Source organism: Salvia splendens, chromosome 21 (assembly GCF_004379255.2).
Source record: "Salvia splendens isolate huo1 chromosome 21, SspV2, whole genome shotgun sequence".
NCBI classification, from domain to species: domain Eukaryota; kingdom Viridiplantae; phylum Streptophyta; class Magnoliopsida; order Lamiales; family Lamiaceae; genus Salvia; species Salvia splendens.
Window position 1 is genome coordinate 11,588,334 of NC_056052.1, and position 15,910 is coordinate 11,604,243.

The following is a 15,910-nucleotide window of genomic DNA, read 5'->3' on the forward strand; positions in this document are numbered from 1 at the left end:
TATGCTAATTATGTTTCATCGAATTCGGGCACTGGTAGGGCCGCAAACCCTACTCGGATTAGTGTACACATATGGGGATCGTGAGTTGACCGGCCCGGTGACTGTGGTTGAATGTGGCCACATTCCCGGTTCATATACGTTTCAGATATGGTATCTACTATGAACTTAGATTGCAATCAAACTTTACGAATAAGATATTTTAGTGTCTCGGGCCTTTTTAAGTTAAAACTCTGTGTCTACTCAATTGTGACTGACAAAACTCTTTCACGAAAAATATATTTTCAGCATGAACCCCCTGAGTATATCAAGTACTTAACTATGCATGTCTTTTTCTAACGTGCAGATTGAACGTGAACGAGAGATGGTGGTGTTGAGCAGAGACGACAAATAAGTTAGCTTAAAGATGTCCAATGAATTGTGTCCTCGTGCATAACTCGTTGTCTTAAACTCTTATGCTGCAAATGTCGATACTCTGATTCATCATTCTATGACCACTTAAGTTCGTTTTGGAAATCATGTTAAGTTTTAATTATCATATCTATGTCTCTTTTTCCTTTTTCCCCTAATTTCATTTTAAGCCAAACTTACTATTACCAGTAAGTTCGGTCGTGACACTTAATGAGTTTGGAATATTTTCATAAAATTCAAATTAGTCAGGCAAAAGAAAATAGCTACCACTGTTGGTAGTTGTGAATTTTTGTGCACCCGGATTATGACTTGGTGCTTACCTTTATACCGGAAGGGATCAGCTAATGCATAAGCTAATCCACCATATAATACACTAATAAAAAATAGACACGTGGAATCTATTTATAAAATTAAATAAAAGACTACCTTCACATCTTCACTCATTACTCATTACTCATTACTCTCTCCCTCCCTACACTGCAACTCCTTTGTCTTTAGGAGGAAGAAACACCGATTTCCCTCTCTGTTCGTTCGCACACACCGATTCAAGCCATGTGATTTCTGACATATCATTCCTGTAATTCACTATTGCCTGATTTCCGATGTCTACATTTTCATAGCACTGACTCAGGCGCCAGGGAAGAGGACGAGGGGGAGGGGGAAGAGGGAGAGCTCCGCCGCGTAGTCGGATATAGGATTTGTGTGGTGCTTCTCCGGGAACGAGGAGGCGGCGCACGACAGGGGATGGGGGCGACGGCGGAGCGGTGGGGAGAGGAAACTGCGGGCGGGGTTTAATTGGGGTTTGGGGGAGATTAGGGAGGTGGAGGAGGACGGCGATGGAGATGGAGGAGAATGCAGGAGCTGAGGCAGCGCCATTTTGGGAGAGGAGAGAGAAATGGGGTTTAGGAAGGGGAAATTGATTGAGGAATTATTGAATGGCATGTGGGAATTTACGAGTGAAGATATGAAGGTGGTCTTTTATTTAATTTTATAAATAGATTCCACTTGTCTATTTTTCATTAGTGTATTATATGGTGGAGTAGCTTATGCCTTAGCTGATCCCTTCCGCCTTTATACAATGACAAGTTACTTGAATTTACATATGATTATATAAATAATTCGCATTAGCGTTAATTTATATTGTATGCATTCATTTTAATTCTAATTACTTATGAATTTATTAAATTTATTAATTTTATAAATGATATAAAAATTAAAATTTGATGCCGAAAGAGTTATGTCATGTGTGAGTGTTGCACCACCATTGAATATCATTTAATAAATTATTTTAAATATTAATTAAGATAATTTTGAGAAGATTCATGCGAGAATCAAGAAAATGAGAAGAATTATGAATCACAAGGAATAATATATAGTACTCCATCAAATGAGAAAATAAGTTATCTTGTCATAATTCAAGATGTCATTAGTGGATTAAGTATTTACATTAAATAATGATTGAAAAAATAATTTAATGTTAAAAAATTGTCATTTATTAACTTTATAAATGATAATTGTGTAAGAAAGTAATAATAAGATTAATAAAATTATTTATACGCCCTTCATGGCTTTAAGGTTAAAATAGTCATTTGAATCACTTCAAATATAATTTCCATGTTCAGTTCCTTATAACATGATTTTTCCTACACTAGGGACTAAAATGTGCAAAACTTCAATTTTCCATGAACCAATTTTGAAATGAACTCAGGGTCCACTCGCCCATGAAAATATGTCTCATTTTGTTATTCGAAACGTCCGCAATTCCAAGTCCCATTTACGTTCTTTCCATTTTAGTTAAGTGAATCCTGTGAACTAAATCATTACATTGACATTCAATTATATAACCAATATATAAAACTATAAAAGTGAGACTCAAAATGCACTAACTTTTTTCTCCATTTTACTTCATAAAGTTGAACAATTTCTAAATACCCGTGGTGAGTCAAATTGGACTATGAAATGGTAGATAAAGGGAGTAATTCAATTCCAAATCCTTTGTTCAGTTAAATATGATATAACTGATATGAAATTAAATTTGAAGAAATTACATAGTGTATGTGCAAGTGTGTTTGTAGTGTGTGTTGTGCGTAAATGTGCCCAATTTTATAACTATTTTAAATTACAATTATCTTCTTTCGATATAGAATTTAAATCAAATTGTAGAATTGAGAAAATTTGGAATTGAAATTCGATTTTTTTAGGCATATTGGTCTCTAAAATCATAAACTTAGGCTAAAATTTGGTATTTCCCATGAATTTTAAAATTGGTCTAAAATATCCCAAATTTTATACTCCTTCTGTCCCATTGAAATATGTCATATTTCCTTTTTTGTCCGTCCCATACAAATAGTCCATATTCATTTATGGAAACATTTTTCTCCTTCTCATTTACTTTATCATTTATGGACTCCACCATCCACTACATAATTTCAACAACTTTTTCTTCTTCTCTCTAACTTTATCAATTACGCATTAAAACATGTGTCAAATCCAATGACCTATATGTATGTGTCGGAGGGAGTACTTTGTTTGTTATTTCTCATGATAGGTCAATCAACATATCCAACCAACTTCCGTACATTTTTTTTATCCTAATTGGCACTACTAAATAAACGTGATTTTCTACGTAGTTTTTTATCCTACTTGTCACGAATTTAAAAATTAATCTAAAAATATCATAAATATTTAACAGTTGCCCAATCATTAGTAAGATTTTTGCCGAAGATGTCATATTGGCTGGGTTGAGAAATAACAAACAAAATGTAATATTTGTGATATTTTAGACCAATTTTAATGTTCGTGGAAAATACTAAAATTTGGCGATAGTTGATGGTTTTATGGACCAATTTCCCAATTTTTTGTACTCCCTCCGTCCACAAAAAATAGTCATATTTTTCCGTTTTGAGATGTCCATGAAAAATAGTATCATTTCTTAAAATAGAAAGTTTCTGTCTCTTACTTTTTCCACTTTTTTCTCTCATCTATCATACTTAACCCACTTTTTCTCATTCTCTTTTACTTTATCAATTTTTTCTCATCCTCTCTCTTACTTTACCTTTCTGCTCCGATAATGTAAACAATAATTTAAATATCTATCTTTATATTGTGTATCATTAATTACAAAACAAATGATAAGGTTAAGTCTCTCCAAAATCAATCACATCAGGTGTATTTGATCACTTGATCTATAATTGGGAAGGATGAAAAGTGCAAATTTGAATAGAGGTAAATGATAGTTCCATTCTTTTCGCCGCTCCTTGTCTTAACCATTCACTTCTCTCTCCCATTTCAATCTTCTCTCCCCCTTTTCTTCCCCTATTTCCAAGTCCGAGTCATTATCGCAGAATAAACGTGAGTTTCTTTCACCCTGCATTAATTCATTGTGGAGTCTGTATTCAATGTTATATGCGATGATCCAATTGGATCCATGAGATTGATCTAGGGTTCTATTGAGATGAATGTGATGATTTCATGCGTCATTTAATATCCATTTAAAAGAATAAAACTTGATATGTAATGTGAATCATATTTTTGTTATGGATGTTAGCTGATTTTTCTTTAAGCAGATGCTATCCTAGTATGAAAACATGGTTGCTTTTCTGCTGTAGATACTAAGCAACAATGTCGAACTTTACACCGAAAAACATCCTCATCACTGGGGCTGCTGGATTCATCGCTTCTCATGTCGCCAACAGGCTTATACGAAACTATCCCGAATACAAGATTGTCGTGCTCGACAAGCTTGATTACTGCTCCAATCTCAAGAACCTCCTTCCTTCCAAATCCTCTCCCAACTTCAAGTTTGTCAAGGGAGACATCAGCAGCGCTGACCTTGTCAATTACCTTCTCGTCGCTGAGAACATTGACACAATAATGCATTTCGCTGCCCAAACCCATGTTGACAATTCCTTTGGTAACAGTTTCGAGTTCACCAAGAATAACATTTATGGAACCCATGTGCTCTTGGAGGCGTGCAAGGTAACCGGACAGATTAGAAGGTTTATCCATGTTAGCACGGATGAGGTCTATGGAGAGACCGAGGAGGATGCTATTGTTGGAAACCAAGAGGCCTCGCAGCTCCTGCCAACAAACCCTTACTCAGCAACAAAGGCTGGGGCTGAGATGCTCGTTATGGCATATGGTAGATCTTATGGATTGCCTGTTATTACCACGAGAGGTAATAATGTTTATGGCCCCAATCAGTTTCCGGAAAAGTTGATTCCTAAGTTCATCCTCTTGGCCATGAGAGGGAAAACTCTTCCCATCCATGGTGATGGATCCAACGTTCGAAGTTACCTCTATTGTGAGGATGTTGCAGAAGCCTTTGAGATCGTTCTCCACAAGGGAGAAGTTGGTCATGTTTACAACATTGGGACGAAGAAGGAGAGGAGGGTGATCGATGTAGCCAGCGACATGTGCAAGCTGTTCAAGATGGATCCCGACAAGGTCATTGAGTTCGTGGATAACAGGCCTTTTAATGATCAACGGTATTTCCTGGACGACCAGAAGCTGAAGGAGTTAGGTTGGTCAGAGAGGACCCCGTGGGAGGAGGGTTTGAAGAAGACGATTGAGTGGTACAGCAGCAATCCTGATTGGTGGGGTGATGTATCGGGTGCACTGCTTCCTCATCCTAGAATGCTGATGATGCCTGGTGGAATCGAGAGGCATTTTGACGGAGCTGAGCAGTACGAGTCTGGGAAGGCCGAATTCACTGCTAACTCTACTCAGAAGATGGTGGTGCCGCCTTCCAAGACTGGCCAATCAATGGAGAAGCCAGCCTTCCGGTTCTTGATATATGGCAGGACGGGGTGGATTGGTGGTTTGCTTGGAAAATTGTGTGAGAAACAGGGGATAGCATATGAGTATGGAAAGGGGCGTCTTGAGAACCGCCTCCAGGTTTTGGCCGACATTAATGCTGTGAAGCCTACACATGTTCTGAATGCAGCTGGTTTAACCGGTAGACCCAACGTCGATTGGTGTGAAAGCCATAAGACTGAGACGATTCGTGTCAATGTTGTTGGCACGCTGACCTTGGCCGATGCATGCAGAGAGAACGGACTCCTGATGCTGAATTTTGCGACTGGCTGCATCTTTGAATACGATGCTGCGCACCCTGAGGGTTCTGGCATTGGATACAAGGAGGAAGACACACCCAATTTCATCGGATCGTTCTATTCCAAGACGAAGGCGATGGTAATATTTTGTTTAGGTTGCAAATTACTTGTCATATATTTGCATGCTAACTTTTGGTGTGCACTCTATCAGGTGGAATCGCTCTTGAAAGAATACGACAACGTCTGCACGCTGAGAGTCCGGATGCCGATATCTTCAGACCTGAGCAACCCGCGCAATTTCGTTACCAAGATCTCCAAGTACAACAAGGTGGTTAACATCCCTAACAGCATGACAATCTTGGATGAGCTTCTTCCGATTGCAATTGAGATGGCAAAACGAAACCTCAGAGGCATCTGGAACTTCACCAACCCGGGTGTCGTCAGCCACAACGAGGTGCTGGAGATGTACAAGCAATATATTGACCCGAATTTCAAGTACGCCAATTTCACCCTCGAGGAACAAGCAAAGGTCATTGTTGCTCCCAGAAGCAACAACGAGATGGATGCGTCTAAACTGAAGAAAGAGTTCCCTGAGTTGCTCTCGATCAAGGAGTCGTTGATCAAGTACGTCTTTGAACCAAACAGGAAGACCCCACCCAAGTGAAGCGTTGTTTCCTATGTCGACTAATTTCCATCAATTTTATTTTTAGCCGAATGCCCCAAAAACTTTGTGCTCTTGTATTTAATTCTTGTATGAACAGTGATACTCCACAGCATCTTAAGTAGATTGCAAGGAAGACAATTAAGTTTTTAGGCCAAAATATGTTCGAATTTAGACCATCCGCAATGCGTCTTGTTGCTGTCTCTATCTCGTCTTGGAGAGACAAGACCGCATCGAGACAGCGTTGCGGGCTCCGTCTCGTCCCCAGCCCATCCCCATCCCGTCCGGTGTCTCGTCGCGGAGAGGCAGTCCGCAAGCTGTCTCGCCACGCGCGTTGGCCACGTGGCGAGTTGTGGTTCGTCCGTGACGCCCACTCGCCTGCCCGCGAGTGGGCGTCGTTTATTTCCGTTGAAAATGTATTTTTTTTTAATTCGGAAAAAATAAAATATATAAAAAAAATCCCAAAATTATACTAGCCGTATATAGCCGTTTTTTACAAATTTTTTATTTTTTTGTATTTTTTTAAGCCCCCAATCACTTCTATAAATATCAAATCATTCTAACAAATTAATCCACCAAAAAAAACTCTCTATTCTCACTCAAACACTCTCAAACACTCTACATTCTTCATCTCAAAACATTATGCTTCTCCCAAATTTAATCCATTCATGGATCCATTTGAGCAAATGCGCCTCAAATTACTTCTGTGAGAACCCGGTATGAGGAGAGACCTACTTCCATCGCCGTTTCCGTATGCGGAAACGGCTATTTCTGCATATCGCAAATACATTGGCAGCCCGGGAAGAGTTCTTCCAAGAAGGGTTCGACGCCGTTGGCCGTCCCAGTCACACGACGTTCCAGAAATGTACTGCAGCAATCCGTCAGCTTGCTACTGGACAAACGGCGGATTTGTTCGACTAATACCTGCACATTGGGGAAAGCACTGGGAGAATGTGTTTGATGAACTTCTGCAAAGGCGTCCGGGCAGCCTTCATCGATGAATTTCTCCGAAAACCAAGCACAGCAGATTGTCAGTTTCTGTTCCGACTTCACGAACAAGTGCAAGGATTCCCCGGGATTCTTGGCAGCATCGATTGCATACATTGGCAATGGAAGAATTGCCCTATGGCGTGGAGGGGGTCATACACGAGAGGCCACAAAAGCACCCACCCCACCGTTATACTCGAGGCCGTTGCCGACTACCGGCTATGGATTTGGCATGCGTATTTCGGGGTCCCCGGATCGAACAACGACGTCAACGTGCTCAACCAATCCGACCTCTTCACCGAAGTTTTGAATGGTAAAGCGTCGGCCATCAACTTCATCGCTAACAACCGGCAGTATAAAATGGTGTACTATCTTGCCGACGTCATCTATCCGAAGTGGCCAACCTTCGTGAAGACGTTTAACAGGCCGATGAACGAAAAATAGGCTCTTTTAGCGCAGAAGCAAGAGGCTGCTCGCAATAATGTGGAGAGAGCGTTCGGGGTTCTCCAAACTCGCGTCAACATTATCAAAGCCACGTCTCGTACGTGGATGGAGAATATGGTCGACATCATGTATACGTGCATAATCTTGCACAACATGATTGTCGCCGGCGAAGGACCTGAGGCGGGAAATTGGTTCGACCCTGAAACCCCGGGAAGCTCTACCGCAAGTAGTCCGCCTCGTAGTGGAGTGCATCCGTCTATGCAAGATCGGTTGTTTGTCCGGATAAGGACACGTGATTCTACCGCCCACGCCCAAGTCCATGAGGATCTAATGGAGCACATTTGGGCAAAATTTGGCAACCAGTAGACGCACATGATCGCCATTAGACAACTCTTTCTTCTGCTTCTTTGAGTTTTGAAATTTTGAATTTAGAGAGAGTGAGCGGATGATTTTAAATTATGTAATTTTTATTTTTTTTTTAAGATTTTATTAATGTGGTTTTTTATTTTTTTAGAATTTTAAGTTGTAATTTTATTTTATTTAATGAAGTGTGTTTTTATTAATTGAATTTGTTGGAAATAAAAATAAAAAAATGAAATCGAATGAATAGTTAAGGGATGAGATGGTTAAGAGATGGAGGGTTGCAGGTGTTGTCTCTTAGTTAAGAGATGGGATGAAAAGTACAGTGGGCCCATGAATAGTGAATTGATGAAACGGTTAAGAGACGAATAAGAGACAGCGTTGCGGATGGCCTAACGTACTACTCTCTCGTCCGCAATTTAAAGATACATTTTTATTCGACATGAGTTTTTAAATATTGTTTGTTTTATAGAAAAAAAGAGTAAAAAATGTTAGTGGAGGTGGTCTCGTTTTTATATATTAATTTCATAATTGAATGTGAGTGTAACGGGTTTGTGAAGCATGTAATTCCCTTTTACTAAGGCCATCCGCAATGGGACGGATGATGGCACGCCCGATGGCGCGCATCGTCCGCGCCCGCCATCGTCCGCCCCATTGCGGGTGCGTGACATAGGCCGCGGACGATCGTCTCGCCCTATACTAAGGGCGCGGAGTATAGCGCGGACGATGTCCATCGTCCGCGCCATCGTCCGCCCCATTGGGGCCTACGCAGACGATGGCCGCGGACGATAGGCCATCGGCCACGCCATCGTCCGCCCCACTGTGGGCTACGCGGACGATGGCACGCATTTTTTATTTTCTATTTAAATCTCGTTTCTCATTCATTTGTACATACGAACATATCGACTATCTCTTTACATATTCTCTCTCAACATCCAACCAAAATGAATCTCGGCGACGACACCAATAGTTCTAGTTCGTCTGAGTCCGGTAGTTCGACGTCAGAAGCATTAGATGCAGCCGTTGAAGAGGCCATGGCGGCATGCTATGCGGCAATGCAGCGCGAGGAGGAGGCGGCGGCTGAGCAAGTCCATAGGCCTATTCGACATAGGACGTATGTCCGACGCGACCACCCGGAAGCTCACAGACGTCTGATTGAAAACTATTTTGCCGATCAACCACGATGGGGACCGACTGTTTTCCGCCGCCGGCTTAGAATGTCGCGGTACCTTTTTCTCAGCATTATTCGGACATTGTCTTCACGTGATGAATACTTCACGTTTCGGGAGGACGGCATCGGCAAACCCGGCCTTACACCATTGCAAAAGTGCACGACTGCTATTCGTCAGTTGGCATACGGCACCACGGCGGATCTTTTTGACGATGCCTCCACTACGGGGATTCTACAGGCCACGAGTGTCTGAAGCGCTTTTGTCATGGGATAGTAGAGGCCTATGGCGACACATATTTGCGCAAGCCGACTGCCACTGATTGCTAGGGTCTGATGCAGATGCACGAGACGGCGCACGGGTTTCCTGGGATGCTCGGGAGCATCGACTGTATGCACTGGCAGTGGAAGAATTGTCCGACGGCGTGGAGTGGCCAATTCACAAGTGGATACAAGGGCAGCCACCCGACGATGATCCTCGAAGCCGTCGCTGACCATCGACTCTGGATCTGGCATGCTTACATCGGCGTAGCCGGGTCGAACAACGATATTAACGTCCTCAACTCGTCCACCCTCTTCACCGAGCAATGTAACGGCAACGGCCCGGCCATCGAGTTCACTGCCACCAGACGCCAATACCATATGGGGTACTACTTGGCCGATGGCATCTACCCACGGTGGCTAGTTTTCCTAAAGACGATCAGCTGTCCAATTGGTGAGAAGAGGGTTTTATTTGCGCAAAAGTAGGAGTCGGCGCGGAAGGATGTCGAGCCGGCATTTGGTGTGCTCCAATCACGGTGGGCGATTGTGAAAGGGCCGGCTCGTTCCTGGTACAAGGAAGTCATCGCCGATGTCATATATGCGTGCATAATCATGCACAACATGATAGTCGAGAATGAAGGCGGAAGCATCACCGATTGGAATGAAGATGATCGTGCATCTAGCTCGTCCGGCACGTCGATCGAGACACCCGATAGAGGGGTTACCGGTAGGCTTCAATGAGGTTTTATCTAGACATGCCTCAATACGCAACCAACAGGATCATGCACAGCTCATGAGCGACATGGTTGAAGAAGTGTGGGCTCGTAACCGCCGTCGCTGAGTTTGGATTTTTTTTAATTCGCATTGTAATGTATTAATTTTTATTAAATGAAATGAAGTTTTTGAAATTCGTATTTTAATTTATTAGTTTTTTTAAATTCGTATGGATTTTGTAAATATTAAAAAAATGATGATGTGGCGCGCCTTAGGGCGCCCAACTGCAGGTGGGGAGGTAGGAGGATAAAACTGATGACGTGGCGCGCCATAGGGCGCGCCCCACTGCTGATGCCCTAAAGATTGTTTGAAGCATGCCTTTAATTTGCAACACAAGGACTTCCTAGAAGTCCGAAATTAAAAAACACACATTATTAGGGCATCCACTATAGGGGTGGCGCGCCGGCTGCCCCCATTCCGCCGTCGCCCCGCCGGCCTATAGTGCAGGCAGCGTCCACCCTGAGGCGGACGCCATTTCTGGGTCGGAAGGCCATACGGCGAGAAGTGTGCGAGGACGCGCCGGTCACGCCTCGCTGCGCCTATAGTGCGCCGGCCATCGGAGCGCCGACCGCCCTCCAGAAATTATTTTTTTATTTTTTTATTTTCGAAAATTGTATTATAAATACCTCTCCTCCACCACCCATTTTACACCATTTTCAAACACTCTCCATTAATTCACTCACTACACTTTCACTCTCAAAAAATGCACGGTGGAGACGACGAATCACCCGGCACTGACAAATCGGGATATGGCGGCTATCCTTCCAAGCCGTGGGGTTGGAGTCAAACTCCCCCTCTGTGGGGATCGAATCCAACTCTTCCTTTCCATTCCAGCCAATCTCCTTTCACCGATGCAGATCGAGACGCACTGGAGACGATGATGGGTCTGCTCAGTCCGGGCGTACCGGATACGCCGGCAGCACTCGTGGATACGCCCGTTCCGATGAGAGTCGGCGGGTCGGGTGGGGCGGGTGGAAGTAGTGGCCGCGGGGGCGGCGGAAGAGGCGGCAGCGGCGCCTGCAGTGGCGGTGGCGGCGTCGGCAGCGGCGTCGGCAGCGGCGGTGGCGGTGAGGGCAGCGGTGCCGGCAGCTGGCGGTGGATGGGCCACGCACTATACCAAAGCGGAGTCCATTGCTGTGGCGCGGGCGTGGGATGCCGTCACATCGGACCCCATAGTGGGCACCGATCAGACCTAGGGGAGCTTTTGGAAGCGCGTCTTGTTGGCATACAACGAGTTCAAACCTCGAGGCGCCCAACCGCGTGACAGGGAACAGCTCCGTAAAAAGTGGTATACGAGAACAACCTGCTCAATGCTGAGAGTGGCCGAAGCGAAGCCGACGTGAAGGCGTTGTCTATGACCCAATTCAACACGAAAGGCTGGCCGAAGTTCACCTTGTGGGAGGAGTATCTTGTTATCGAGTATCTTGTTCTCGAGCATCTGTGCGCAAGAGCGGGCAGGAGCTCCTGGGGCGAAGCGTACTAGACACAACATAGTCGGGGACTACAGCAGCGGCAGCGGCTCGCAATCATTCGACCTCAACGACGAGCAAACCGAAGAGCCCTGATAAGGCTAATTTCATGCATCGGTTATGGGGTTAAATTCAACAATTTACGGGGTCTAACACATCTTTTAAGCCAGGTGTGTGGAAGAAATCGCCAGGTCCAGGAAGGAAAGAAGATAATCACCTGGCGAAGGAAATTGGCGAGAAAGTGAACAGAATGAAGAAAAATTGCCAGACGGAGGAGATCATTAGCTGGAGGGAAGAACGGAGAATTCAAGAGAAAGCTTCTAGAAGATCGCCTCCACATCTATAAAAGAGAGAGCACGCAACATACATGGGGAATTATTTTTTAGAGGGGATTTTTGGGGGATATACTTTTGGCTCTAAGCTCACTTTCACACACTTCTACACACACTTGGGGTGATCGGGAATCTATAGGGGTTAGGTTTATTTTCAGTTGGCTATTGTGTACCACCGTCCTCGTGTAGGGCGAAGAAACAATTTATCCTCTTTCATTTCGTTTTTCTGTTCAGAATTCTACCTAGTCTTCGTTGTTCGAAGCTCGGCTTTGGTTATTTGTTGAACCTTGCTTATCTATCTATGGAATTTCTATTGTGAAGAGAAACTGGATTGTGAAGTATGCCGGACGTCCCATTCTCTGCCCCAGTCCCGAATTATTTGACCTCGATTTCTTTGTTAGAATTCAGGTACTCGAGAAGACGCAAGGAGGGATGTTCCAATTTTATGCAGCCGGTCGGAGGGAGCAACAGAGAAGCCAACCCAAAAGGAGAACGAGGCCTGAGCAAACCTCAGCAACCCCTGCTGAAGAAGTAGAGGAAGGTACAAATTGGGTGCCCACCCCAAGGATGGAGCGTGAGGACGTTGCACGTGCTGACGACGCATGGAAGCTCCGAGTGGAGCAAATGTTGATGCAGCTGGTGGAAAATTTGACCTATCAACTGGTCCTGCTGGCCAGGTTGCTGGGAGCCACCCACAATCAGACCTCTACCAGGCAACCACCACCTCCCTCTACAAGCTCTTCTCCAACTCGACGCCCATCATCCTCCAGGCCACCCTCAGCATCTCCCGGTCAACCCTCCAAGCAGCACTAGTATACCCCCCCTCCTGAACTCATTTAAATTTCAAACAATTTTTTTTATTATTTTGGTCTGTAAAAATTTGATATGTCTGTTTGCTCTTACACTTAGACCTTTGTTCGGTCTAAGTGTGAGAAGGTTATGCATGAATCACCCGTTTCTGCCTGCCCTTGTGTTTTAGTTATGTTTTTCTGTGTTTATTGGCATGTTTTGATTGATTGGCACTATCTCCCACTTAGCCCAGTGTCTGGTCTAAGTGTGAGAAGTTTTCCTTGGTTTATTTGATTGTGCCTAACCATTTTTCCACTGCATCCAGTCTCTCAAGGACGAGTTCATATGCAGTGGGGGAGGGTTAGTTCCAGTAAAATCATACGTGTCAAGTTTTTTTGAAAAAAATACAAGTATCTGTTAGTAATAATTAGGGCTGTATGCATGAAATTGGATAAGTGGACGACTTGATTGCTTTGGGAAGAGTTAGAAAAAGGACTCAGTATGCTTACATGAAGAGACTTGATTGCTAAAACTTGATCAGTTTGAACGACGCAAGTATGATGAAAATGCTCAATTTTAAAATCATTTGTGAAGCCTCTCTATATGTGAGTTATAAGCCAAAGTTGAACACTTTCTACTATTTTTACAAAGAAAAATTTTACAAGAGGCTACTTTTTAATATTTAGATGAAAATTGCACAAGTAGTAAGGACTAAAGGCATTAGAACTTAACCATTTGAGCCTTTTCTTTTTTAGTTTCATGAACCCGCCTCATCAAGTAAGGCAACCCCTAGTTAACCAAGTTGAGCCATATACATTCTTACCCGTTCTTTTGAAACCAAAACCCACATCCTTATATTTTTATAAACATGTGAGGAAAAGGGGTCAGAGAGGTGAATCAATTTCAAAGGAAAGGGGGATGATAGAAAATTGGAATAAAATGGTAGCCGGGGTTGAACAAGTTAGTCAATCAGGTTGATCAAGTCAGACATCAAAAAAAATGTTGAAAAATATATGTCGGGAAAAAGATTTGAGAAAAGTTTGAAAAAAAGAAGGGCAGGAAAAAGTTATAACCTGACCCAGTAAGTTGAAAGTTAGAGAATAAGCCAAAAGGGGTCGCGACTTGACCCAGTGAAATATCTAGAGGCAGAATTAATAATTCCGACTGATCCATCAAAGTTTGTTCAAAATCTTTGGTCTCTTGACTCATGTGTTTTTCCTTTTACAGTTTATATTTTTAACTTAGAACCCCTAGGACCCTACCCTAATACATTACTCCCTTAAGCCCCATTACGCCCGAAACAAAGACCTTAAGGAACTATCTTGTGCAGTCTGATTCAAGGTATTAAACTTGTGGCAATACCGAGTGAACAATCCTTATATCTCTGGTGAGAAATGAGTGATTGAGTGAATCCAACAGTTGTTTTAAATTGAGCAATCTTGACAAACTGACACCTTGATCAAGTATACGTGAAAGAAAAGAAACATAAGCTGATGGCAAATGGATTGACCTCGACCTCGGGTATGATTGTTGGAAGTTTATTTGGTCTAATGCATATATGTGAATATGTGTTTTGGTTTTAAGTCTGTTTTCCCTTTTCGTCTTCTTTTACTTTCTTGAAATGAGTAAACCATGCCTGAAATTTGTCTTGGCTTTTTCTTTTCTTTTTCTTTATACTTGGGGACAAGTATGTTTTAAGTGTGAGTAGTTTGATAAGGCCTATTTCATGCATCGGTTTAGGGGTAAAAAGTACGCTACTTGATCGGTTTATCACGCAAAAGCAAGTGTTAATTGTTCAGGAATGCCGCTTGACCAAGGCAACAAGGCCAAACAGATCAACCAAGTACAACAGGCAAAAAAGGCCAAAAATCGGGGAGTTGATCAAGGGGAGTAATCAAGCAGTTAAGGGGGGACCACTGGATTCTAGAAGGAGGACACGTGAGGCTAATGAGCTGGATGGTGAGCATCATTCTGTTAGCAAGGACGACGTTCTAGAAGAGGGACACGTGCTGATACATGAGACGCAAGGACGGAGCTGTGTCATGAAACTGTTATTAAAAAGTGACGTCATTCTATAAGGAAGGCACGTAGCAATCGCTGAGTCACTCGCTCACAGCGTGAGCGAATATCCTCTGCCAAGATCGTTATCCAGCTGGAGATTGTGTGAAGTGCCTATAAATAGAGGATGTGCCACCATAATAAAAATATCCCTCATTTACTTTTTAGTTGACGCTTTAGTTTAGTTTACGTTTTAGTTTAGTTTCCCAGTTCGAGAGATAATTTAGATAGAGAAATGTTTAGTTAGAAAGGGCTACCAAAGGAAGCGCAACAGAATTCTCGATATCTGTCGGTGTTATCTCAAGTTTCCCGCCGAGGACCTCTCGGTTTTACTTGCTTTATTCTCCGAAGAGTTAGCTTAGTTTAAATCTCGCATTGTAGCTAAAGTTTCGATCTTTTTACATTCTGCATGTTCCCTGTACTGTTCTGAGTTTTTAGTATGAAATCGAGTTGTTTTGTTTTTGTTCTCGTATTTACTGTTTTCAAGTTCAGTTCAGCTTTTTAATCTTTGACCAAGTGTTTAATCATGTTGAGTGGCAAGGTGTTTCATGTTTTCCGTGGCATGCTTAGTTAGTTGAGTTCTTATTTTCAGCCTGACGTTTACTTGATCCAGTAGTAATCAGTGACTTGATCCAGTAGATAGTTTACTTTGTGCCTAATGTAAACTCAGTAGTTAAAACTCCCAAAATTAAAGCGTGGCAGCAACCGAACCCTATTCACTACGCACATACTCGATACACTCGCTTCTTTGTGGGATCAACCCCGAACTTTCCGATTTACTGTTAAAGTAGTGCAAATCAGGAGTTATATAAATTACATTGGTTGGCTGGCGAGAGCGAGATCGCCTTGATCAAGTGGCCACGACATTTGCTAATTGATCCATCCGGTTCAGTTATCTTCCATATAGCTTGATCCACTCACGCGAGAACGACAAAGCCGTCCCAACCAATCTCTATTTTATTCCCTCTCTTATTTTACTCTCTCAATTTAACACACTAAATAAAGTTGCATAAAATTCTTTTTACCGCTCAAATCTTCCTTGGGACGGAGGGAGTACTTGTAGAGTGAAAATAGTAGAAAAATAAAAAATAAAAAATAAAGAAGAGATTGGCGATCTGACGCGCAGGGCAGGCGGGAAGGGCGTG

At 42.9% G+C, this 15,910-nt stretch overlaps 1 protein-coding gene across 1 annotated transcript; it reads left to right on the forward strand.

Moving 5' to 3' along the window:
* The first annotated feature begins 3,651 nt into the window (after positions 1–3,651).
* On the forward strand, positions 3,652–6,176 carry LOC121783694 (trifunctional UDP-glucose 4,6-dehydratase/UDP-4-keto-6-deoxy-D-glucose 3,5-epimerase/UDP-4-keto-L-rhamnose-reductase RHM1-like). Its single transcript, XM_042181841.1, has 3 exons — positions 3,652–3,759; positions 4,017–5,601; positions 5,674–6,176. Exons 2-3 carry the CDS (start codon positions 4,030–4,032, stop codon positions 6,124–6,126), a joined length of 2,025 nt encoding a protein of 674 aa, XP_042037775.1. The 5' UTR covers positions 3,652–3,759; positions 4,017–4,029; the 3' UTR covers positions 6,127–6,176.
* Positions 6,177–15,910: the final 9,734 nt, after the last annotated feature.